The sequence below is a fragment of the Ascaphus truei genome, chromosome 1, assembly GCF_040206685.1.
Source record: "Ascaphus truei isolate aAscTru1 chromosome 1, aAscTru1.hap1, whole genome shotgun sequence".
Classification (NCBI taxonomy): Eukaryota; Metazoa; Chordata; class Amphibia; order Anura; family Ascaphidae; genus Ascaphus; species Ascaphus truei.
The window spans coordinates 540,278,606-540,305,157 of NC_134483.1; the positions used below are offsets into that span (position 1 = coordinate 540,278,606).

The 26,552-nt window shown below is 48.0% G+C and overlaps 1 protein-coding gene across 6 annotated transcripts in view; it reads right to left on the reverse strand.

Moving 5' to 3' along the window:
* EXOC6B (exocyst complex component 6B) overlaps nucleotides 1-26,552 on the reverse strand; it is a 434,433-nt gene that overhangs the window by 124,033 nt on the left and 283,848 nt on the right. For 4 of the 6 annotated variants that reach the window (XM_075573299.1, XM_075573265.1, XM_075573257.1 and 1 more), the window contains one exon: nucleotides 23,423-23,452. The exons of the other annotated variants lie outside the window; for them this stretch is intronic. In XM_075573299.1, coding sequence (XP_075429414.1) covers nucleotides 23,423-23,452 — 30 coding nt within the window. The remainder of the gene's footprint in view (nucleotides 1-23,422; nucleotides 23,453-26,552) is intronic. 6 annotated transcript variants of the gene reach the window in all.

Sequence of the window (26,552 nt, forward strand, 5' to 3'; positions counted from 1 at the left end):
ATATTTAAAAGCCCATATTCACACTTTTACATTGATGAACGACTCTTATTGGTCCATTGGAGGGTATATCAAAGTTTGCACTCAATGTACACTTCTCCCGAAAAAATACAGCTACTAGAAGTTTATAACGAGATATCACACACGCAATCAGACAGCCAAATGATGATGCTAATCTTAATCATTTAAATATATATTCCACATTCACATCAGCATATTTCCCAGGTATCTCAGGAGTGTTCACAGGTATGTGTCTCCATATGTTAAACAAAGGGGCTCTCTTCCCCTCTATTTATGGGTGTAAATTCCTCTCTGGCAACTTTTACATTTTGATAAAAAAAATATCATGTGTGAGCACAGTCACATGTCTCAGACAGGTCTGCAACCCTGCCCTTCCCCATTATCTCTTAGGGCCGTTCTATAGTGTGTGCGGCCGTGCACGTGACGCACACTTTTTGTGTGTATGCTGTGAGCGTGTGTGTGTGTGTGTGTTTAAATAAGTTTCGAAATAAATAAATACTTTAATACATTTTTTAATAACATTGTACACACACACACACACACACACACACACACACACACACACACACACACACACACCCACACACACACACACACAGCGGTAGCGGCGCAAATTCCCTCTTTTCTTCATCCTCTCCCCGTCGGCTGGTTCCACTCTCCCTGCCGTGTGCGGGCGTGGCACCATTATAGAATGGCTGACTAACCACAGCCAACTAAAACTGCCGCGAGGACAGCGTAGCGCGCACGCATTATAGAACTGGCCTGAGCCCACCATGCTGCTACTGCAGCCAGGGCTTCTGGGTAATGACATGCAAATGAGCACACAGTCACTTTTTACTAACCCTGTTAGCTTATGCCTGCCACATTAGGCTGCACTTAAAGTGTCGGCGAAGCAAAGTTGCGGCAAAACAAATGTATTGCCGCCGTCGCGTGCGCTAATAGTAGAAGCGACAGCTGTAAGTCGCTGTAAGTCAAGCCAATTAGATTTTTCCAGCGACCGCAGCGTGACATCGCCGTCGCTATAAGCGCAGCCTTACATAGCTTTTCAGCACATCCAGGGTTAAAGAAGTGCAGAGCCAGTAACCCTACGGTCATAAATGGCAAAGTTTACGTTAACATGTGGAATTTTGCCTGGACACGTCATTCTGATCGAGCCTCCAAGTCTCAAAAGTTCCTATGCTCTGGATTGAAACATAGGGGAAGTTTGCTCATGTCTACATGGGGCAGTGCGAGGCGGGGGCAGCGCGAGGTGGGGCAGTGTGAGGCGGGGCAGCGCGAGGTGGGGCAGCGCGAGCGCGAGGTGGGGCAGTGCGAGGTGGGGCAGTGTGAGGCGGGGCAGCGCGAGGCGGGGCAGCGCGAGGTGGGGCAGCGCGAGCGCGAGGTGGGACAGTGCGAGGCGGGGCAGCGCGAGGCGGGGCAGCGCGAGGCGGGGGCAGCGCGAGGTGGGGGCAGCGCGAGGCGGGGCAGCGCGAGGCGGGGCAGCTCGAGGCGGGGCAGCGCGAGGCGGGGCAGCTCGAGGCGGGGCAGCTCGAGGCGGGGCAGCGCGAGGTGGGGGCAGCGCGAGGCGGGGCAGCGCGAGGTGGGGGCAGCGCGAGGGGGGGCAGCGCGAGGTGGGGCAGTGCGAGGTGGACCATGGCCAGTGGGAATCCCGGCTGGAAGCTACACGCAGACAATGATAAGTGAGAGCTTGTAGTATGCAGCTCTGACACACAGCAGAGACAGTTTCAGTGGCAGCTCTGCTCAGTGGCGTGCAATGCTCTGTCCCGTCACACAGGTAATGCTGCCTCCTAGGAAGGGCAGAATCTTCCCCCGGGACAGAAATGTTGGAACATTTTTTGTTGATGGCAAAATCGCAGCATTATCATAATCTAGTAAATTAAACGCTGTCATTTCAACGAGGGGACAATCGCCATAATTACAGTGCTACCCGCCTACAACCATTCGAGTAGGGGTGGGCAACTCCAGTCCTCAAGGGCCACCAACAGGCTCCGCTTCAGCACAGGTGGCTTAAGCAGTGGCTCAGTAAAAGACTGAGCCACTTGTGCTGAAGCAGGGATATCCTTAAAACCTGGCCTGTTGGTGGCCCTTGAGGACTGGAGTTGCCCACCCCTGCAGTCGAGAAACCCCATGATACCGCTTCAAGTCCAATGCTTTAACAAAGCTATGGCCATGGGAGAAGTGGAAAGTTGGACTACGGTGCTGTAACTTGGGAAGAGTTGCTAAAACATGGGCTTTAAGGACAGGGAATTGACAGAGAGAGTGGGGGGCTCAGAGACATACTGTAGCGGAGAAAACCATGAATGCAGTTTCTCTGAATTATCAACAACCCAATGAATATATTCCACCAAGTACAACACTCTTTCACACGGGGTTTCTGAGGAACAACTCCCGCACGCTGGTTATTTTTCCTTTGCGCAATGAATCTAGAACCGGGGTTCCAGAACTGCTTGAGGGGACACCGTGCAAAGATCCCGAGAACAGCCGAGTTTATCCCTTCGCTGCCAGAAAACAGTGAGCGGGCTGAGTGGTGGTAAAGGTAAGTAACAATTGGTAGACAAGCGGAAAATCCAAAAAATAAGTGGTGTTAAAGGCAACTACTGGGCACCACTAATCTATAGTTCCAAAATGGTGGCGGCCCTTTTTGGGTGAGGGCACTATGTCCCATTATCTTATTGGGCCACGTCCAAAATGGTGGCGGCCCTTTTTGGGTGAGGGCACTATGTCCCATTATCTTATTGGGCCAACAGTTATCCAAGCAAGAGGGACACACACAGACACCCACACATCTGAGGAGGACATGGAAACCCAGGAAGTTTGCAGTGCTGGCCCTACAACAGGCAATATTCAGTCCAAATGGTTTAATTAGTTCCACCACCCTCCCTCCCCCCGCCCCCCTGCAATAACATGTTATTTAGTTGCCCGTGACCTTTTCCAAATATAAAAGTGCTTTTTATATGTCCTGTATTAACGTTTGGTTTTCATACTATTTGATTGAACTGGCGGCTTTTGTAACACAAATGCCAGTTACCGACCCCACTGATAGCCAGAGGAAACAGCAGGGCAAAGCAATCCATTGCTGGCCTCTCTTCCCCCCCGAGGGGTAAAGCCAAAACCCCCTCCCCTCTGTTCGTTCAGACATTTGTCCCTTCCCAGCTGTACAACGCCATGTAAAGCTACCCCCCTCCCCCCCCCCCAAGTGCTAATAAGGTTTTTGATTCCATGCATTAAAAAAAAAAAATAAGGCAAAAATTAAATTAGAAGAAATTGTGTCTTTCAAATATGGGAGGGGGGGGAGGGGGGGAATGGACTTCTTGAAAAGATTTGATCACCACTACAGTGCAAACATCCCTTCCGATTGTCTTTTTTTCATTCTCACGTTCCTTTCGTCTCGTCTCGCAGAGGTGCAAAGCTGGAAATGAAGACTTCCTGGGGTGGCGGTCCCTTCCAATCAGAGAAGAGTTTTTAGTTAACTGACGGGCAATCATTTTCTGGCATCAATAGGGTTAAAAAAATAAATACATTTAAAAAAAGTAAGACGTACATTATATCATATATTTAAGTTTATACTGTATTCTAAACATTATAATGTAAACTTTGTGTTTGCATCCCCTCACTCTTCCTTATTCTGGCCCCCGTTTTTAAATTGGTACACAGGTGCCTATGTGAGCTAAACTCCTATAATGTTTGTATCTTGCCTCCTAAATATGCCCTGCTCATTAAAAATAATAAAACTGTGTTTCTTTGGTTAAAAATCATCATTTTTCTTCGTCTCTGGCTTCCGAGGTTACCATGGTAACCTTTAGACTGGCGAGAAGTAGGATTGCCGGGTGGCTTCTCCAAAAATACGAGGCACAACGGTGAAAAGTGCCCCGTGGGGCGTGGGGGGAAAGAAAATGGACGCTTTAAAACAAAAGCACAAGGTTACAAGAACAGCAGTCCAGCAATTGGCTGTAACATTGACGTGCCTGCGGAAAAAAAGTCCTAATTTAATCTAGAAAGCGTCGGCCCTGGGAGCATATTCCCAGAAATCAGGGTCCCCCTCTCTCCCCCCAATGCCTGTCTGTCTGTGACCCTGTGACTAGCTCATCTCTCCATGCATTATTTACAGGCTCATTACTCAGCTCTGCTTCCCTTCACCATCTCCGCTCCCTTCCAGGGATTACGGGAAAGTTGCCATTAGTTCTGATTTTCGCGTCGATACGGGAGGCAAAGAACTACATTAAAACGACATTAAAAGGATCAAAAGATAGGAAATGGGCCATCGGGCTGTGGTTTCCTCCTATAACTCAGCTCCCGTCTGTCATACTCTGACCCTCAGGCAAACCAAGACAAGTCCCTATTGTGTGTTCTAGTCCCTGGCGATCATGCCCTACTAACAGCCTCACATACGTGCAGCCGGCCAGAGCAGCTCACCGAAACACTTCCATCCCAATCTTCTCTGGCAAATCAGAGAGTCTTTCCAGTGATCCCCTCTCTGCTACAGTTTAGGGCCCAGCTTACCAAGCGGTGCTCTGCAGTAAGACACCCCTACGGCCCATTCACTTGAATCGTCCGGAAGGCGTCTTTAGACGTGGCACCAGTGGTGGCTTCAGAAAGTAATGGTATTGGGCAAAGCCGTTCAGAATGTATTTAGGGAGATCTAAAGGTGAAACATCCCCTAGTAAGGCAAAAAAAAATCCAACAATCTTTTGCAAACAATGTAACAATGTATTTGGCTTCCTTAAACCCAACCTAACTGTGCTAAAAGCAAAGATTTGTCTTCTTTTGTTCCACCGGGCGCCGTCTCACAGAGAAAACAACGTACCAGACCTCGCGATGGGACAGCTACCTCGCGGGGGGGCACGCAAGGGGTTAACTTCGTGGGAGAGGTCAGCTCCTGGTAGAAAGGCACCAATAACCCGGATGTAAGCAGGACGCTGCCGCCTGTGCTCTCCGGTCCCAGGAGGGACGGCTCCCTATAAGTAATAATTACGCTGTCAGAATAGAACTAGGTGAGGCCGACTGAACGCCTCGCCCCTTCCTGTAATAGCAAAGTGACACGCTACGAGGATACGCAGCAGGGGACGCGGCGCCACGCTGGGTGTGAAAAGAAAATAACGGTGGTCCTCCCTAATACCATCACCCTTCCACAAAAAAGTAGCACCACTTAGTACACATGGGCTTAATGTTGTGAGCCTGTGCGCTGTGGCTGATGGTCCGTGCTGTTTGTGCTGCTCTTAACACACTTATCTATAGTACTTTCTAAAGCACTGAGGGGTTACTCAGGGGAGCAGTCCAAGCAGGGGGTCCCCGGAGCGGAAACCCATTAATTTCAGCTCCGGGGACCCCCTGCTTCCTGAGATACTTCCCTCCGAAGGGGGGTGTCTCCCGCAAGGTTAAAGCTCCCGCGTCACGTGGGCCAATAAGAAGTGGCACCAGGATGACATCATGACTTCCTGTTGGCCCGCCAGAGCTATGAAAAGCGGCCATTACATGAACCCCAGCTAGTGAGCCGGAGCAGCTACCGGCACCCACTACAGAGGTATTTCTGGAAGCAGGGGGTCCCAGGAGATGAAATGAATGGTGTGCAGCTACGGGGACCCCCTGCTTCAATTCAATGTAAAAGAAAAACAACAACAAATGGGGGCCCTCTGAGAATGCATTGAGTAACCTCCTTAGAGTCACTGCTCATCCATTCCTGCCGAGCATCTCACAGCCTTTTCTAAACCACGCCTTCAAACTCAGCCCACATTAGTGCAACCCATTTAGGTTACAACATGGAGGCTCCCCTGATTTAGGAGTGACCCTAATCCATGTGCTTGAAGGAGTTAACTACTGAAGTCCCTTCCGGATATTGGTGTGTATTCTGTGGAATTTATTATTCTCTTCTTGAGTTAGGCCAGGGGTGGCCAGCTTCAGCGCAGGTGGCTCAATCAGTCCCAGCTTCTGCACAGGGGGCTCAACCAGTTCCTGCTTCAGCACAGGTGTCTCAATCAGCTCCTGCTTCAGCACAGGTGGCTCAATCTTTGAGCCACCTGTGTTAAAGCAGGGATAGCCTTAAAAACGTACAATGAGGACTGGAGTTGCCCACCCCCCGCTATAGAGTCCTGTTTGGCTGCAATGTGATTATGTTGAACTTCCATGTAAATAAAGCTCCACGTGGGTATCACGCCTTGTTAGGTCTAATTGCAGCCTGTCGGGCCGGCCTTGTTTCAGGAGCTGGGACGTGAAACGCAGTAATTGCAGCCTGTCGGGCCGACCTTGTTTCAGGAGCTGGGACGTGAAACGCAGTAATTGCAGCCTGTCGGGCCGGCCTTGTTTCAGGAACTGGGACGTGAAACGCACTAATTGCAGCCTGTTGGGCCGGCCTTGTTTCAGGAGCTGGGACGTGAAACGCACTAATTGCAGCCTGTCGGGCCGGCCTTGTTTCAGGAGCTGGGACGTGAAACGCACTAATTGCAGCCTGTCGGGCGCCGGCCTTGTTTCAGGAACTGGGACGTGAAACGCAGTAATTGCAGCCTGTCGGGCCGGCCTTGTTTCAGGAAATGGGATGTGAAACGCACTAATTGCAGCCTGTCGGGCCGGCCTTGTTTCAGGAACTGGGATGTGAAACGCACTAATTGTAGCCTGTCGGGCCGGCCTTGTTTCAGGAAATGGGATGTGAAACGCACTAATTGCAGCCTGTCGGGCCGGCCTTGTTTCAGGAAATGGGACGTGAAACGCACTAATTGCAGCCTGTCGGGCCGGCCTTGTTTCAGGAAATGAGATGTGAAACGCAGTAATTGCAGCCTGTCGGGCCGGCCTTGTTTCAGGAAATGAGATGTGAAACGCACTAATTGCAGCCTGTCGGGCCGGCCTTGTTTCAGGAAATGGGACGTGAAACGCAGTAATTGCAGCCTGTCGGGCCGGCCTTGTTTCAGGAAATGGGACGTGAAACGCAGTAATTGCAGCCTGTCGGGCCGGCCTTGTTTCAGGAGCTGGGACGTGAAACGCAGTAATTGCAGCCTGTCGGGCCGGCCTTGTTTCAGGAGCTGGGACGTGAAACGCAGTAATTGCAGCCTGTCGGGCCGGCCTTGTTTCAGGAGCTGGGACGTGAAACGCAGTAATTGCAGCCTGTCGGGCCGGCCTTGTTTCAGGAAATGGGATGTGAAACGCACTAATTGCAGCCTGTCGGGCCGGCCTTGTTTCAGGAACTGGGATGTGAAACGCAGTAATTGCAGCCTGTCGGGCCGGCCTTGTTTCAGGAACTGGGATGTGAAACGCACTAATTGCAGCCTGTCGGGCCGGCCTTGTTACAGGAAATGGGATGTGAAACGCAGTAATTGCAGCCTGTCGGGCCGGCCTTGTTTCAGGAACTGGGACGTGAAACGCACTAATTGCAGCCTGTCGGGCCGGCCTTGTTTCAGGAACTGGGACGTGAAACGCAGTAATTGCAGCCTGTCGGGCCGGCCTTGTTTCAGGAAATGGGACGTGAAACGCACTAATTGCAGCCTGTCGGGCCGGCCTTGTTTCAGGAAATGGGACGTGAAACGCAGTAATTGCAGCCTGTCGGGCCGGCCTTGTTTCAGGAAATGGGACGTGAAACGCACTAATTGCAGCCTGTCGGGCCGGCCTTGTTTCAGGAAATGGGACGTGAAATGCAGTAATTGTAGCCTGTCGGGCCGGCCTTGTTTCAGGAAATGGGACGTGAAACGCAGTAATTGTAGCCTGTCGGGCCGGCCTTGTTTCAGGAAATGGGACGTGAAACGCACTAATTGTAGCCTGTCGGGCCGGCCTTGTTTCAGGAAATGGGACGTGAAACGCAGTAATTGCAGCCTGTCGGGCCGGCCTTGTTTCAGGAAATGGGACGTGAAACGCACTAATTGTAGCCTGTCGGGCCGGCCTTGTTTCAGGAAATGGGACGTGAAACGCAGTAATTGCAGCCTGTCGGGCCGGCCTTGTTTCAGGAAATGGGACGTGAAACGCACTAATTGTAGCCTGTCGGGCCGGCCTTGTTTCAGGAAATGGGTTGACGTGAAACGCACTAATTGCAGCCTGTCGGGCCGGCCTTGTTTCAGGAACTGGGACGTGAAACGCACTAATTGCAGCCTGTCGGGCCGGCCTTGTTTCAGGAAATGGGACGTGAAACGCACTAATTGCACACATGTTCTTCCTTGTGTGATAGATTGGAACGTTTTCAGAACGCAGAAACAAAAAGGTCAGGAGCAGGGTTCAGAGGGTTAACGGTAGCGAGTTTTGTACTAGAAGGGGGAAATGTGTGTACAATTAGAGATAGTAGCAAACCTGAATAGCAGCCTTGTTAATAAGCATTCTGCTATCAAAGAACTCATTAAAAAACACTTTCACTGCACCACATAAAATAAACACTCCATTAATCTGCAAGGATATGGGCATGCTAATCACGATGCACTGCACCCACCTACTCTGGCTGGGATTTAACCCGTTCTGCTTCTAGGAAGTTAGATCCTAAGCAGGGGTGCTCAACTCCAGTCCTCAAGCCCCCCAACGGGTCAGGTTTTCAGGATATCCCAGTTTCAGCATAGGTGGCTCAGAGGCTCAGATCAAGCCATCTGTGCTGAAGCAGAGACTGATTGGACCACCTGTGCTGAAGCAAGGATATCCTGAAAACCTGATGTTGTTGCACCCACAACGTGCAGGTGTTTTTTATGCTTTATTTCCGATAAAAGGGGGGTATAACAGCTGCTACATGTTACTGAAAACCCTTTTGCTGATGGAAGGTTTTCAATTCCAAACACACAGATACCCAGCAAGCTCTCAGAACCCCCCCAAATTACCACAATATATATATATATAAATAAATATATATATATATATATATATATATATATATATATATATATATATATGTGTCAAAAGGAGTGCTACTGGACGTGGCTAATTGTATAAAACAAGAAACAAAGAAGTCCAGAGCAACATCCAATGTGACAAAAATACACAGTGAAATACCCATATACTGTATCTCTTGAAAAAAAGTGTCATTTAGTTAACCCTTTGGCCAAAGCGTATAAGCCTGCGAGCCACCTTCAAGGCATTACCATAATATCGCAGGTTTTCAATTCCCTCTATTGGTGAATGGGTTAACTTTTCCAGTGCTTTAGCCCTGTATCGTTTTGAGCCTGTTTCTCCTACTCTCGGTGTGTAACCATTCTCAGGGTGCCCTACAACCTTCTCTTTCACTCATGACAGAGACGGCCCTGTTGCTTTAATAGAAGAAATCTAGTAGCCTTCATTTTTATGCGAAATACAATGTTCCTCTATTTACTGCAGCACACATCCATGTAGAGGAGCATTAGTGCATGTGCTGGGACCGGATCTTAGCCTGTAACATGAACACACACTAAATTAGACCCATGCATATTTCTACGCATCGGGGCACATTTCTGTGCAGGAAAGAGATGGAGTCCCTCCACCCACCACCGGGGGCATAGCGGACAGTCACCACGCTCCACACTGCATGAAGTAGCGTTACGCAATGCATTGTGGGATGCGATCTTGCAGAGGAGAGCTGTGACCAACTCCATGGGTGGTGCAAGCATGTGGTATTTACTGCAATGGTCTCTCAGAGCGTGTAAATATACAGTTCTGTATATATGTACATATAAAACCTGGAAAGTGGGATTTTGTACAATTTACCCACTTAATAAATTTGATCTACAACGCGGCTTAGGAGTCGCACAATACAAAACAAAAACCTTTGATTCTGGCTACACCTCAGCAGTTTGTAAGGTATTACCAAGTGGTGAAGAAGCGTACATTCATATTATAAGGAATATTTACAAGAATGCCACATCAACCATTAGATTACATGAAGATACAAGCAAGATAAGGATCAGGAAGGGAGTGTGGCAGGGAAACACCATGTCACCAGGATCAGCAAGGGAGTGTGGCAGGGAGACACCGTGTCACCAGGATCAGCAAGGGAGTGCGGCAGGGAGACACCATGTCACCAGGATCAGCAAGGGAGTGTGGCAGGGAGACAGTGTCACCAGGATCAGCAAGGGAGTGCGGCAGGGAGACACCGTGTCACCAGGATCAGCAAGGGAGTGTGGCAGGGAGACACCATGTCACCAGGATCAGCAAGGGAGTGTGGCAGGGAGACAGTGTCACCAGGATCAGCAAGGGAGTGTGGCAGGAAAACACTGTGTCCCCAGGATCAGCAAGGGAGTGCGGCAGGGAGACACCACGTCACCAGGATCAGCAAGGGAGTGTGGCAGGAAAACACCATGTCACCAGGATAAGCGAGGGAGTGTGGCAGGGAGACACCCAAGCTTTCCACAGCAACATGAACAATTGAGCTGGTTAGAAAAACGAGTAACAAAATCAACGGTGAATACCAGAGTTGCCTACGATTTGCGGATGACATTATTTTTGTCACTGAAGACCTCCAGCAACAAATCACAGAACTCGCCGAAGCGAGTAGGAAGGTGGGCCTCCATGAGAGTCTCAGCAAGACCCAAGTGTCAACTCTACAAACATCGGAATGAATAGAACAAGAAGTCAAAGGATATGATGCTTTTCAACACATTTCACATGACTCTACCGACTCATACAGAAGGGAACATAGATCTTTGTTGCAAATAGTTCCACACACACCTACGTATTCAGTATATCTTGTTTGTACATTTAGGGAAAACAAAAACACTGACTCCGTGATGAGTGGAAAGCCCCTCTAGAAGTATAGGGACCGTCTGCCAAGAAAAAAAGAAATATATTAACCTTCACAGTGCCAGTGATCCGGTAGAACCAGAGTGTCACCGGACCTCTGCACTTCTGATCATGTGATCGATCACGATGCGAATGCCTGAGGGGATTTGCTGGGGGACTTCTGTAGAGGTTAATCTAGGGGTGGACAATCAGTCCCAGCTTCAGTACAGATGGCTCAATCAGTCCAAGCTTCAGGACAGGCGGCTCAATCAGTGGCTCAGACTGAGCCACTGATTGAGCCGCCTGTGCTGAAGCAGCGATATCCTAAAAACCTGACCCTTCGGTGACCCTTGAGGACTGGAGTTGGCCATCCCTGGGTTAAGCTAACAAAAAGAAAACACAAATCCTAGAAACGGGTTTCGATGCAGTACATTAAGCTCCAGACTCCACAGAGCGATGGTAATGAGCTCGCTTTCCGTTCTCTTGTTTCTGCAGTCTCAACATGCTACGTTCCTCTCTTCTTTTAATAAACACAGCTTATTTCTCATTACTCAAATAACACTCCCAATCATTTTTTCCCCTATGGGTACAGTAACTAAGAAAATATACAAGACATTTAAAAAAAATATAGCTAACAAAAAAAAGGGAGATCAAGCTCTACAAGGTGCAATTCCACCCGGCACAATACCGAGGCTAAAACGGGCAATTACTCAGCCACGGAACGTGTTCAGGTTTGTTTCATAGGTTGGGACAACCCAAATTGCATGAAATCCCCACTGAGAATCGTACAGAGTAGAGCAGTTCAACCCATGTTAAATTTAGACGACAGATACTCATCCTATATTTGTATATCCAGTATATTGGTCCACAGGAAGGCAAACAAAAAAACCCTGTGAAACAAAATCCAATTATGTTTAATACAGGGGGGGGAGAGAAATTATTTCCTGACTCCAGTACTGGCAATCAGATGTCTCCCTGTGCCAACATCCTTCCTAGGATTACTTATCTGTTACAGTATATCCCTGTATACCTTTCCTTTCTAAAAAATGTCTTAACATTTTCTTAAAGATACCTATTATATCTGCCATCCGAATGTATTCCGAATGTTAACTGCCCTTACTGTAAAGAACCCATTGCTGCTGGAGAGCTCTCCTTTCCTCCAATCTCTAGGGATGAACATCTGTTATTTGTACTATTATTGGGATGAAACGTTCCCTTGAAAGCTCTTTGCAATGAAACTGAATAAATTTGTAAATAGTTATATCATGTACATGTCTCTTTACCAATGTAAACTCATCTAATCTAGCTAGTCTTTCCTTTTAGGTCAGACACTCCATCACTTTATTACATTTGGTGTCTCTTCTTTGCTTTTTCTCCAGTTCCATAATGTATTTTAAATAAAGCAATGGCCAAAAAGGTATTCCATATATTTAAGATTTGTACAGTGGAAAAATATCTTCCATTCTATACACATCCTGTTTTATGCAAGATAATATCCTACTAGCCTCTCTTTGGAGCTACTGCCTGACATTGAGCATTATTGTCAAGCCTGCTGTCTACAAGCACTCCTAAATATTTCTCCATCGAGGATTGGCCTAATTTTGATCAATTTAGTTTGTATATAGTCTGTTTAGCAATCTTTTCCCCCAAATGCATAACCTTGCATTCGTCTATACTACATCTAATCTGCTGATTTAGTTTCCAGTTTATCAAAGTTCTTCTGTAGAGAAAGGACAACCTGCTCTGGTTTTATTACCTTACATAATTTAGTGTCGTCAGCAAAGATGGAGACATTGCTCTCTATGCCAACCTCAAGGTCATTAAATCAACAAGTGAAAAGGCAGGGGGTCCCAGTACCGAACCTTACAGAAGATACAGAAGATAAGTTGTCAACCTCCAACTACAAACATATGTTAGATATGGTGGTTTTGGACAAAAGGGCAGATTTTCACAAGAAAGTCCAGATCAGCGAGACTTGCTCAAATTAAAGAAAATCAATCATCTTGCAAACAAATTAATATCTACTTTGAGAAACATCTGTCCATTTGCCAATATCTGTTACAATAACTACAAAAAAGTTTTTGAACCAACATTTATTTATAAATTATTTTTTTAGGACAAAGCAAAACAAAATACATACAGCAGTGTTACCTCCTGTTCTCAAGTATGTCCTGTGTACAGAAACATCGTGATGACAACATTAAAAACGAAAGTTTGAGAGCTTCTGGTAAGTTATTCCTCGTAGAAAACAATTGGAGGATTGTGAGACCACAACATAAAAAAAAAAAAAAAAAAGAAATTTATCAGTAGCACAAAATAAAGTGTTGAGGACTGGCAAAGTGAAAAGACGGGGAGAAAGCACTCCTTACTAGGGGAATGGGCCGAGTAGGTGAGCCAAGGGGCTCTAACTCCCCTCCTCAATACACCTTGCACTAAAACACACCCTCACAAATCCTCCTCCCACATCCGCTTTCTTTCCATGCTTCTCCTCCTTGCTTCTGGGGGTCTCTCTCCCGATCTTGGTCCCGGTCTTATTTTTACATGCTCTTGTCCTCGCTTCCCACATTCAACTTCTACCCCTCTTGGTCTAAACCCCTCTAACCCCCATCCCATCCCATCAACCTCACTCTCCCATCAACCTCACTCTCCCTTTCTCCTGTGCCCTTTGGAATGCTCGCTCCCTTTCTAACGAGTTCCTCTCTGTGCATGACTTCTTTCTCTCTCACTCCCTGCTCCTCTTTGCTATAACTGAGACCTGGCTCACTCAGACTGACTCTGTACTGGAAGCTGCCCTCTCCTATGGTGGCCTTTCTTTCTCCCACACTCTGCACCCTGATGGCAGGGGTGGAGGCGTGGGGCTCCTCCTCTTCTCAATCTGCTGTTACCGAACCCTTCCTATTCCTCTCTCTCTTTTTTCCCCTTCCTTCGAAACTCACACTGTCCAGCTTTTTGCTCCTCTCCCTCTCCAGGAGGCGGTCATCTATCGCCCAATCGCTCACCTACCTCTACTTATCCCCTTTCTTTCGCTATGACTTTGAATCCTCTCTCTCCTCTGACTCCCCTTCCCTTCTCCTTGGAGACTTCAACTCCCATATTGATGGCCCCTCTCTCCCTTGGGCTTCCCGCTTTCGCTCTCTAACCTCTTCTTTTGGCCTTCATCAAGATCACCAAAAAGATGGCCACAAACGTTAAAAATAAAATAAAAAATTCTCTCTCTGAATTCTCTATTTCACTCTCTCTCTCTCACCATCATCTATCTCATCTTCTCTCTTTAACTTCTCCCCCTTCGTTTCTGCAGAGCCTTGCGCTCTATTAATCTACTGGCTCTTGATTCAACTTCGCACTCCTCCATCTCTCTTCTCTGCAGACTTCCTTCACTACAAATGTATGCAGCACTTATCATCTGAGATCAGACTCCAAAAGACTGTTCATGGTCCCAAGGCTCAACAAAGTATCCGGACGTTCCTCCTTCTCCTACCGTGCACCCCAAAACTGGAACAACCTACCAGAGACTCACACATCCACCACCAGTTTAAGTTCTTTCAAATCTAAGGCTGTCTCACATTTTAATCTGGTCTGTAACTGTTTCATACGCTCATAATATATATTTTCTTTAACTGTGCACGCAATGTCTTGTATATAATGTATACCTTGTTCATTTATGTAACTGAATTTGTACCCATGTATTATTTGTTTTACTCTGTGCCCAGGACATACTTGAAAACGAGAGGTAACTCTCAATGTATTACTTCCTGGTGAAATATTTTATAAATAAATAAATAAATAAATAAATATTTCAACTCTGACCTCTCCCAGGCTAAACAAACGTACTTTTCTTCACCAATCAACACTCAAGTCCAACCCCCACCGCCTCTTCTCTGTCTGACTGTCTACTATGACCATCGTCTGTTACCTGCTTTTCTTCCTCCATTTTACCCGCAGGACTTTGCGGACTATTTCAAGACAAAGGGGGATTCTATTCGTTAAGTCATCCCATCTGTATCCTCCTCCTCTTCTTAACTCTCCCCATGCCTTCCTTGACTTTTTCCGCTGTCACAGAGGATGACGTGTCGTTGCGGATCTCTTCTCCCTCTACCACTTGCCCTCTTGACCCCATTCCCTCCCATGTCTTCAATCCTCTTTATCCTACACTAATCCCTACACTCACATTTTAAACTCCTCCCTCTACTTTGCTACCTTAGGCCTCGGGCATGGTCAGCGCTTAGGCGCTGACCCATGCTGAGGCGCACTGGCGCTTACCAGTGAGCCCCTGCAGCCGCAATGAGAGCGGCTTTAGCAGGGGCTCGCGCACGCTTCCGCAAGCGTGCAGAAGCGTGGGTCTTATGAGAATTTAAAATTCAAGCACTCAAGGGAGCGCAGGACCGGTCATGTGAGCGGTTCGCCCAATGAGGGCGAACCAGCTCCGTGATGTCACCAGCCCGCCCCCCCCCCCCCCGACGGCGCGCTAACCAAGGCCAGGGAAAGCACCCGCTTTCCCTCAGCCGCAGCGCGCCTCCGTAAGGCTGCTGCAACCCAGGACGCAGCCTTACTCTTCCCCTTGACGTATGCAACAGTTGTACCCTTACTCAAAAACATCAAGCTTGACCCTACCTGCCTCTAATTGTCTCCGTCCTGACTTATGCATCATAACGCCTTGTATTCTATTGCTTGCACCATTTTCTCACCACCTATTCTCTCCTAGATCCTCTACAATCTGGCTTCTGCGCTGCTCACTCTGACGAAAAACAGCTCTCACCAACATATCAAAAGACCTCCATGCTGCCAAAGAAAAGAGGTAATTACACTCTGCTCATATTAGTCCACCTCTCTGCAGCCTTTGATACTGTGGCTCTCTTCTCCTTCACATTCTCCATACTCTTGGAATCCGTAACAGAACTTTGTTCTGGATTTCCTCTTACCTCTCCCATCGTACTTTCAGTCTCTCGTTTGCCAACGCCTCCTCCGTTTATCTCTCTGGGGGTACCCCAGGGCTCTGTACTAGGACCTCTTCTTTTTTTCTCTCTTTACATATACTCTCTAGGTGACCTTATCACATCTTTTGGGTTCAAATATCACCTCTATACTGATGACACACAAATTTAACTTTCAACCCCTGACCGTACACCTGCTGTACAGACCAAAATCTCTTTGAATGTCTCTCCGCTATATCGTCCTGAATTGCCCTCTGTTGACTCAAACTTAACATGTCAAAGATGGAGCTCCTCATACTGCCTCCCAAACCTGGCCCTACTGACCCCTTTTACATTACTGTTGGCAGCACTATCATACACCCAGTATCACAAGCACGTTGCCTTGGGTCACATTTGATTCGTCCCTCACATTCTCCTCTCATTCACAATGTACCTAAAACCTGTTGTTTTTTCCTCCGCAACATTGCATAGATACGCCCTTTCCTCTGTCGCTCTTCCGCTAAAACTCTCACGCAGGCAGGCCCTCGTTCTCTCCCACTTTGAATACTATAACTTTTTACTGTCCAGCCTTCCTGTCTCCCCTTTAATCTATAGCAGAGAAGAACGGAGATGCCCGCTCGACCTAGATAGAACAATGTGGAGAGAGGTAGGTGCACTAGGGGATAGTAATGGAGTAGAAGGAAGAAGTCCTGTCAACAGATGCTCTCCTGAGAAAGGGAAGCCCCAATAGCATACACTCGTACTGGTCAAGAAAATTGTTAGGTATTAGTCTAATCGGTAGTGGGTAGGCTGAGCGACAGGTAGTACCTAGTACATGGTAAAGTAACACCTATGGTGGTACAACCCGGTGTACTGACTAAGTGGATGGATGGTCCATGTAGAGAGGTGATTGGACTGTGAGTCCTGGTTAGCCAGAGACCAGGCAAAGTTTCCCGAAACGGAGTGAGGGTGTAAAGTGTACTTAAAAATAATGTTTAATTACAAATCAACTATAAAATGGGGACAAAACACTTAAAAAGGCGTGGAGAGAAACATAACTGTGTGGGGCCAGTACGCTCAGAGACATACTGTAAGTGACTGGTGAACCGCAGGGTAAGTATCTATGGCTTCAGGGGAATAACAGTACTCATAGGGGTACGGGTCCCCAGACAAAGCTAGGATTATCAGGGCTGTCAGTCTGCGGAGTCTATTTTAAGGCTCTACACTCATGCCCCTCGTTACACATCTCAGCAGTAGTTTCTCACTATACACCAGCCCGACTCTTGTGTTTTACTCAAAGATGTCTTCTGTCTACCTGCAACAGGACCTTAACCCCTGTCTAAAAGGGCTTCAAAAGAAAGCCTGCATTGGTCTGAGGAATCCAGCAGGGAGCTGGTTAATTGCAACTAGAGACAATTAACCAATCTTTAACCAGTCAGACAGATAGAAAAACCTCCTGCTTGAACTGCAGATCTTTTGAGCACAGAAGGACTGTGCTGCCAGCAAGACACTATAAAACCAAACCCTACATCCAGGGTGCAGCGGACCCTCGAACCCGCCAGAGGGTGGCCCCTCAAGGGACACAACCCAGAGAGTGACAGAAAGAGCCCCCTGCTTACAGGTACCTCTTTGGACTTAGGGGTCATAGGTTGGTAAGAGGCCTATCCTCCCAGCCCTGCAGATAGGGCCTGGGAACATGAGTTAGCCCATACACAGGGGGAGCAAGTTTGTATATATGTGCGATTCCTTAAAATGTATTGTTTAAAGCTACGGGCTGAATAAAAGCCATGGTTTATTTTCCCCAAATAGGTCTCCTTGGTTGTACCTCTGCACATGTCTCTCACTACCATTTTTGCATCTAAAGCCCTCTCCCACATAAAACCTCTCCCTCACTGCCCCACGCCTCTGGAATGTCCTTCCCCTCAATATCAGACGGTCATCCTCTCTCTCCACCTTTCGGACTGTTCTTAAAACACACCATATGGGTAGCTACCCTGGCTGATACTATACACCTCAGATGCACCGACCTTTCCCCCTTGCAGCCGCACGTACCAGAACAGCCTCCTACAGTCTCTAAATTCTCCCTATTTACCACTCAGATTGTAAGCTCTTCGGGGCAGGGACTCCCTTTCCTATTGTTACTTTTCTGTCTGAAGCGCTTCTTCCCATTATGTAATACAAAAGAGATTATAAGTGGCACACCACTGTTTAAAGAAATAATTTCTCAAGGTGTTTACATTTGGTGCTCACCTTCCGTTGATCCTGGCGTCCCAAAGCTGGATCCAAAGTAATAGCAAGGTAGGAGAAAGGAAGAGGCACACAAACTGTAGTGGAATCAAATGATTTCAAATGTATTAGTGCATCAGAGCTAACAATGGTAACGTTTCAGGACAAGCAGTCCCTTCCTGAGGTGTTTGGTCTGAGGAAGGGACTGCTTGTCCTGAAACGTTACCATTGTTAGCTCTGATGCATTAATACATTTGAAATCATTTGATTCCACTACAATTTGTGTGCCTCTTCCTTTCTCCTTTCTTGCTATTCCCATTATGTGTTATATTATGATGTCATGTGTTACAGTGTAGTACTGTGACGCGCTGTGTGCATGGATGGCGCTATATCAATGAAGATATACATACTGTACAGTAAAATGCTATATTCACCATTTTTACACTTCAACAGAGGTCATATTTGTTCAATGTTCATACGCTCCCATAGCGGTCTTCTGGCGCTGGAAGGTATTTTTATAAGACGTAGCACTGCTTAGTATCTGTGGCCCATAATATTCTAAAAGATTCAATAACAGCAACCATCATTATCCCCCTCCCCCCCCCCAATAAAGGGCCAGCATGGGGCAGGGTTCAACTGGGGCAAAACTAAAAACATACCCTGCCCTTAACCCTGTAATGCCCGGGCCCCTCTGGCAGCAAAAAGATTAAGTCGCCCCAGCCCGTTACAATAGAGACACCGAGACACAGAGGACCGCAACGAGAGCCATCGCACACACCGAAAATGTGCTGATTACCCAACACAAGCGACACGTGTATTAACCCCTTCACTGCCAGGGGAGCCTTCAATCCATTGGCAGGGGTTGAGATGCATTTAATTATTATTTGAATGTAGCCCCAAGAGGTTAAGAGAGATAATACCCGGCCCGTGGCGGAGAAGATGCAGTGCGCATGCTGTGAAATGTAGCTGCAAACATCTATAGCGAGAACCAGTCGTTATTTCTTGGCGAGTTAATGGCCGTTTCCTGTCTGGCTCTTTAATGTTTCACAGCCCCCACGGAATCATTAGGGAAGACGAGTATTATTTCTGACTTTAAAGCATACAGAAAGATAAGGACTTAATCACCAAACCCGCCTTCCCGCCAACTTGTGACACAGCACAAGCCCCTTTCTCCAATTGAAAAAAGCCCATAATTAATAACGAAAATAGCAAAGAAGGGTTTTCACGCCTTCGCAAGAGACGTTAAACCGCTAGTGTTTATTATCTGCTCATTTACACCAGGAAGAAGAGAGAAATACACATCGGTTCAGTGGCAGTACCACGCAGCTGGTAAGAAAGATACACATACATACACACGTGGGGTGGCCAACTCCAGTCCTCAACACCCCCAAACAGGTCAGGTTTATAGGATATCCCCGTTTCCGAACAGGTTTTGAGCCACCTGTGCTGAAGCTGGGACTGATTGAGCCACCTGTGCTGAAGCAGGGATATCCTGAAAACCTGACCTGTTGGTGGCCCTTGAGGAACGGAGTTGGCTCCGCCTGATACACACACACACACACACACAAAGTTGTCAACTCGACTGGCTTACTTAGAAATACCTTACCATCTGTGACATTTGTGCGGATTTGTGTCCAGTGCAAGCAAATGCAAAGTTTTTATTTTCATCGGGTCCCCTGGACGTCATTTTCAGAGACTTGTTATCTTCCAATTTTAATTGATTTATGACGACATCTTAACTACTTTACATTACAGAGAAAAACAGTGACAATTTTGATGCAGCTTCAAAGCTGTCCATGTGCAGAGAGAAGTTAACGATCGTACAAAAGACCCCAACAACATTTGAGGGACGGTCAAAAGGCTTATGCAGTTATCTGTAATACTTCACATTATTTACCAAATGTTCCATCACATTTCTTTAGAAAATATCCTATTCAAACGGGATGTTGACCTAACAATGTTTCATGAAAGATGCCCCTCTCCTCCTTGGTCCCTAACAATTTGGGTGATGTAATTGTCTTTAAGCACCCCCAAAACCCTGTTTCCTTTCGTTGTAATGCTAATAATCTCATTGCCCCAGTCTATGTCTGCATAATTAAGATCACCCATTATGCAAACATGACCTAGTTTTGTTGCCGTCCCTATTTGCAGAAGTATTTTGGCTGCCTCTATCTACCCCGATATTTGGTGGTTTATAGCATATCCCTACAAACATTTTCTTTCTACTTTTACCTCCACTGACCATTTCTATTCACAAGGTCTCTACATTTTCACAATAGGTTTTAGATCCAGTATAACATATAAGCATACTCCACCTCCTCTTCTATGGGCTGTTCTATAGAGGGCGCGCTTGCTGCGCCGTGCGCGCGCGGCAGTTATAGTTGGCTGAGGTTAGTCAGCCATCCTATAATAGGACCGCGCGCGCGTGGCAGTGAGCGAGGAGCCGGCCGACAGGGGAGAGGATGGGGAAAATAAAGATTGCGCGCTGCTCCCGCTGCTGAAATGTATGTGTGTGTGTGTATGTGTATATGTATGTATGTGTGTGTGTGTGTGTGTGTGTGTGTGTGTGTGTGTGTGTGTGTGTGTGTGTGTATATATGCAGTGTTCGACAAACCTATACATTTGCTCGCCCTGGGCGAGTGGATTTAACCCCCGGGCGAGTAAATATTGGCCCAAGCAGCACACGTTTGGTACCAGGTGGCGAGTAGATTTTTTTGAGTGGCGAGTAGATTTTTTGGTGATTTTTTGGCACGGCCGCGCACACTATATTATTATTATTATATTATTATTATTATATTATTATTATTATATTATTATTATCCCTTGTAGCTATTCATTCAACCTCCCCCACTTTATCCGTCAGGCTTCTTGCATTAGCAAGCATGCATTAAAACATTTTCAGTCTGTACTACGCCAATTGAATTTAGTCTTTAGAAGTTTTCTAGTATTATCTGTATTTAATACGGGTGTCTCGCTGCTTGCCAAACTCCCACTTGCCCCCATTCTACCTTCTTGACCCTTTGTTATTTCCCCTTCCCTATCTATTCAGTTAATTATCACGTCCGTCGTGAGTGCACCTTCCCCTGGGTGATGTTAATATCCGAAATGACAGAGACTGCCAAGTACATTATGTGCAGAGGGTCCGTGACCCTGGAGATGAACATCTCTTGGCATTGAAATGGTTACAGATTACCTCCAACATCGGGAGCTCAAGTGACAGACGATCGTGTCCATCAATTATATGCCAAGGTCCTAATTCACAAAGCAGTCATAGTTACAAGGCATACTCATTAAAGTTGCACTTGTTCTCAGTACCAAAAGGGGTCATTGGCAGAGAGATGCTTTAGGAGTTGAAACTGGTTGACCTTTTCATCATATCACTGCAAAACCCATTTACAAATATTATATCAATCTTGGTTTGGAATCATAGTAACAAGAAACTTGGAAGGGTTTCACTGCCTTTAGTAACTCTCTGCCCTTTCAGCAGAACACTGAAGAAAATGTTTACACTTGACTAAGCCGAAGGCATCTACCACCAGGTTCACTGAAGATACCCCTAACATTGGATCACTGTGGCTGTCCTGGAATCTCTCTGTATGTTTGTTTTCCCTGTTCTGAGGCAGCTCTACTCCTCAGTATGAGATTGCTACAAATGTAGCCTTCCCTTAGCTTCTAGTCTGTTGCCCTGGCAACCCTCCAGCATTTCTTAGTTAGTTGAGATGTGCCTGCCTCCCCTGCTGGTTGGCACAGTCTGACTGAATGTCCTGTTAGTCCAGGCTAGCATGCTTTCTTTTAGATCCAGCAGCCATTGTGGATGGTCATAACTTGTCTGTCACTTGGTAAACTTATTGCAATTTACCTCTCCCTTACTTTTGCCACCTGCCCAGTTCCCCCCTTTTTGTTATTGTTGGGTTTACAATAAAAGTACACAAGAAAGAAGGACTCCATCTACGGGGATTGAGTTAAACTGCCTGACTCTACTCACTTGCCACAGTAAGCTTGGGTTAGAAAACAGGCGCTCAAAGAAACTGTGCCTTTAACAGCAAGGGTCATCTGAATGAATATGTATTTCTTCTGGTAGCTAAAGACTGGAGAACTCACACTGGAACAGCAAGTCAGAGAGAAAAAGGCGTTCCTATTTATACATCACTAACTCTGTTCTGGACGGGCAATGTTAGCATCAGCCACACAAACTCCATGCATACGAAGGCTGTGAACACTTACGTGAGCTACTGTACAAATGCAGCGGATAATACTTTATACCGAGTCTGGACTTCATGATGAGAACCTGTCTGTGGTAATGAGTTAAAATAATCTGACAATGGATCAACAGACAATTGACAATGGTCCATGATGGGATGGAAACGTCAATCCGCATTCCCCATCATCTTTTAAAATATATTTTCGAAGCCCTCTGGAGCGCCGTTTTGTTTCATAGATCTATATGCTATACTGCACATTGCTGGGGGTTCTCAGAGCAGCCGTGGCCGATTACCGCTGAGTATGTGAGTGCACCTACCGTCCATCTAATGGTGCAACAGACAAAAGGAATGTTGTGTACTTTTGCTTTGGGTACATCTGCGTTGCCCCAAAGGCAGACAGCCTGATGGGGCTCCTCAAGAGCTGCTCCTCTCTGCACAGGACCAGCGTACTAAGGGTTAACATTTGCTTGTACTTTCAACCCCACCCACTGGAATGTTAATGAGCCAAGAGGACACAAAGAACTTTGTGTTCACAGCTGCATTGAATCTCAACCACCCCAGTGTACATCTGCGTTGCCCCAAAGGGTGACAGCCTTTGGCGCAGCTGAAGGGCAGCCAAAGGGTGTGAGCCGTTTGCTGATGTTTGGTGATGTTAAAGCGGCTCTATTTCAATCTGAAAGTCACATGCCCTTTATCCACTGTACCCAATACTCCTACTCCCTGTCCATGAAATGCCTGTGAATTGGCTGCATAACCTTGTACATTTAATGTAACCATGTATTTGTCATTATAACTCTGTGCCCAGGACATACATGAAAACGAGAGGACAACTCTCAATGTATTACTGCCTGGTAAAACATTTTTATAAATAAATAAATCTGCAAGCTCCAAAGCAGATTGATTAGAAAATGTGGTGCCTCTCTAGGCTGGAAAACCACATTGCAAAAACACTATCACCAGGCACGTGGGAATCTGCAAACTGGATAAAATAACGTTATCCGGCTTTAGTCTTACACTTTCCTACGCTGCAACTGCAAACGCTTTGAATTACAAGTGAGATTTAGGTGTACAAAGACAAAACCTCCCCCTGAATCTGCCCAAGATCCACATGTCAGTAAATAGCGGAGTTACACACACTTTCTTGAAGACCCAGTCCTTCACAGGCCTCAGGATTAACAAGGCGAAGGAGTTCATGCAGAAACCACAGAAAACGTGGGTTATTGGTTAAAAGATGCATCATTTCTTCAAAGCATGCTCCAGTGCACACAGGCTTAATCACTACTTATCCGGACTTAGGCCCAGCCTAACAAGCATAGTTGGAATTGCTGTTCCCATCTCCCCGGTTAGAGCCGGACCCGAAGCTTTCAATGTCACACTGCGGAACACCGACATGAACGCACGCAGCATTCACATCCTACTCACCGGCATTCTGGAATGGGGGTCTGTAGCTCCCTAAGGAGGAAGATGCACAATTCAGTGACATGGTCAGCCAAAGCACAGAGGAAACTGCTCCACTTCTATTGACCTCATAGGGTATATGTTGCCTGGTATGCCCCTTGCATATGTTATTTGTGACTTAACCCATTTCCAACCCTATAGATGTGTACATCCAAACCCGCGCATTTCTGAGGACAAAGGAACAACCTATATTGAATCCCTTTGCAACATCTGGAAGTCCTCTCTTTTCTCATGTTGGACACACACACACACACACACCAAAAATGCAATTGTTCCCTTAAATTGCATGTTAAGGGAACACTGAAGTGCGCTCATATGAAAAGGACTGACTATGGCAGGCTTAATTTGCCGCATTTAAATGCTGTATTGCACTAATGGACCAACTATAACAAAGGCTGTCTCCCTGTTTACGGCACCTAATGTCCTTACACTTGCTGCTATACCTGTGTGTGCTGCCCCTAATTTACCAACTACGGAGAAAGGGTGAGAGGGAGGGGGGAGAAAGGGCGAGAGGGAGGGGGGAGAAAGGGCGAGAGGGAGAAAGGGCGAGAGGGAGGGGGGAGAAAGGGCGAGAGGTAGGGGGAAGGGCAAGAGGGAAGGGCAAGAGGGAAGGAGGGAAGGGCAAGAGGAAAGGAGGGAAGGGCAAGAGGAAAGAGGGAAGGGCAAGAGGAAAGAAGGGAAGGGCAAGAGGAAAGGAGGGAAGGGCAAGAGGAAAGGAGGGAAGGGCAAGAGGAAAGGAGGGAAGGGCAAGAGGAAAGGAGGGAAGGGCAAGAGGAGAGGAGGGAAGGGCAAGAGGAAAGGAGGGAAGGGCAAGAGGAAAGGAGGGAAGGGCAAGAGGAAAGGAGGGAAGGGCAAGAGGAAAGGAGGGAAGGGCAAGAGGAAAGGAGGGAAGGGCAAGAGGAAAGGAGGGAAGGGCAAGAGGAAAGGAGGGAAGGGCAAGAGGAAAGGAGTGTTGGAAGGGTGAGAGGGAGGTGGGGAAGGGCGAGAGGGAGGGGGGAAGGGCGAGAGGATGGGAGGAGAAGAGCGAGAGGAGGGGGGAAGGTCAAGAAGAGCAGAGCTGAGAGAGGGGAAGGGATGGAGGGGGCCGAAAAGGGAGGAGGGGGGGCCGAAAAGGGAGGAGGGGGGGGAAAAAGGGGGGAAAAAGGGAGGAGGGGGCCGAGAAAGGAGGAGGGGGGGCCGAAAATGGAGATGGGGGGGCAGAGATGGGAGGAAAGGGGGAGACAGAGAAGGAAGGAGAGGGGCCAGAGACAGCAGGAACGGGGGGAACAGAGACTGGAGGAGAGGGGGGGGAACAGAGTCGGGAGGACAGGGGGAGGAACAGAGACGGGAGGAACACAGATGGGAGGAAACAGGGGGGGAACAGACGAGCGGGGGGGACAGAGACGGGAGGAGGGGGGGACAGAGACGGGAGGAGGGGGGCCGAAAAGGGAGGAAAGGGGCCAGAGACAGCAGGAACGGGGGGAAAAGAGACTGGGGGTGAGGGGGGGGAACAGAGTCGGGAGGATAGGGGGAGGAACAGAGACGGGAAGAACAGAGATGGGAGGAAACAGGGGGGGCGAACAGAGACGGGAGGAGGAGGGGGGGACAGAGAAGGGAGGAGGGGGGACAGAGACGGGAGGAAGGGGGGACAGAGACGGGAGGAGGGGGGAGGACAGAGACAGGAGGAGGGGGGGACAGAGACGGGAGGAGGGGGGGACCGAGACGGGAGGAGGGGGGGACCGAGACGGGAGGAGAAGGGACAGACGGGAGGAGGGGGGGACTGAGACGGGAGGAAGGGAGGACAAAGACGGGAGGAGGGGGGGACAGAGACGGGAGGATGGGGGGGACAGAGACGGGAGGAGGAGGGAGACAGAAACGGGAGGAGGGGGAGGCAGAGACGGGAGGAGGGGGGGACAGAGACGGGAGGAGAGGGGGGGACAGAGACGGGAGGAGAGGGGGAGACAGACAGGAGAAGGGCGTTCAGAGACGCAAGGAAAGGGGCGGGGTAGAGACTCAAGGAAGGGGCGGGGCAGAGACTCAAGGAAGGGGCGGGGCAGAGATGCATGAAAGGGGCGGGACAGAGACTCAAGGAAGGGGCGGGGCAGAGATGCATGAAAGGGGTGGGGCAGAGATGCAAGGAAAGGGGATAGATGCAAGGAGAGAGGGGCAGACATGCAAGAGTTTGCTTTGTGAATAACACAGCTCCACCCCCTTATAACGCTGTGCTTGGGGTCCAAAGAATCACATCGCGCTATAAGCGGATCGCGTTAGAAATAATGTACAATTGTACGCATTGTACAATAAAGTATTTAAGGTACCAACAATCGTGTTGTAAAGTATTCATAAATACGAAAACTGGGAGCCACGCTTGCATCGCGTTATAAGCGGATTCGCGTTGTAACGGATCGCGCTATAACGGGGATGAGCTGTATACTACAGACTCTGGGTCATTTTAAATGCAAAATGTGGAACCTGCTTGAAAAGGCATAACACCGAGCTCACTTCCAAAACAGATCACGTAGGGGGAAATGCACAGTAAAGTACCCCCGTTCAGGAGAGACGGGACTGGCCCGGCTCACCACCTCTAAAAGTAGTACTGGGACTATGTTTACGTGTAGTAATAGTGTCCTGTAGTGCTGCTGGCAAACTCCCGTGTAACCGAAACATAACTTCCCTTCCCCGGGGGCCAGAAGTGAAAGAGAGGTCATCGAGACACAAGACCAACAAGAGGATTACAGGGGAGTACCAACACCAAGCCCAGAAGAGAGCGGCAGCTACCTGTGTTTACCTAGCACTTCCTGCCGGAGTTATCAGTGGGAGCGGCAGCTACCTGTGTTTACCTAGCACTTCCTGCCGGAGTTACCAGTGGGAGCGGCAGCTGCCTGTGTTTACCTAGCACTTCCTGCCGGAGTTACCAGTGGGAGCGGCAGCTACCTGTGTTTACATAGCACTTCCTGCCGGAGTTACCAGTGGGAGCGGCAGCAACCTGTGTTTACCTAGCACTTCCTGCCGGAGTTACCAGTGGGAGCGGCAGCTACCTGTGTTTACCTAGCACTTCCTGCCGGAGTTACCAGTGGGAGCGGCAGCTGCCTGTGTTTACCTAGCACTTCCTGCC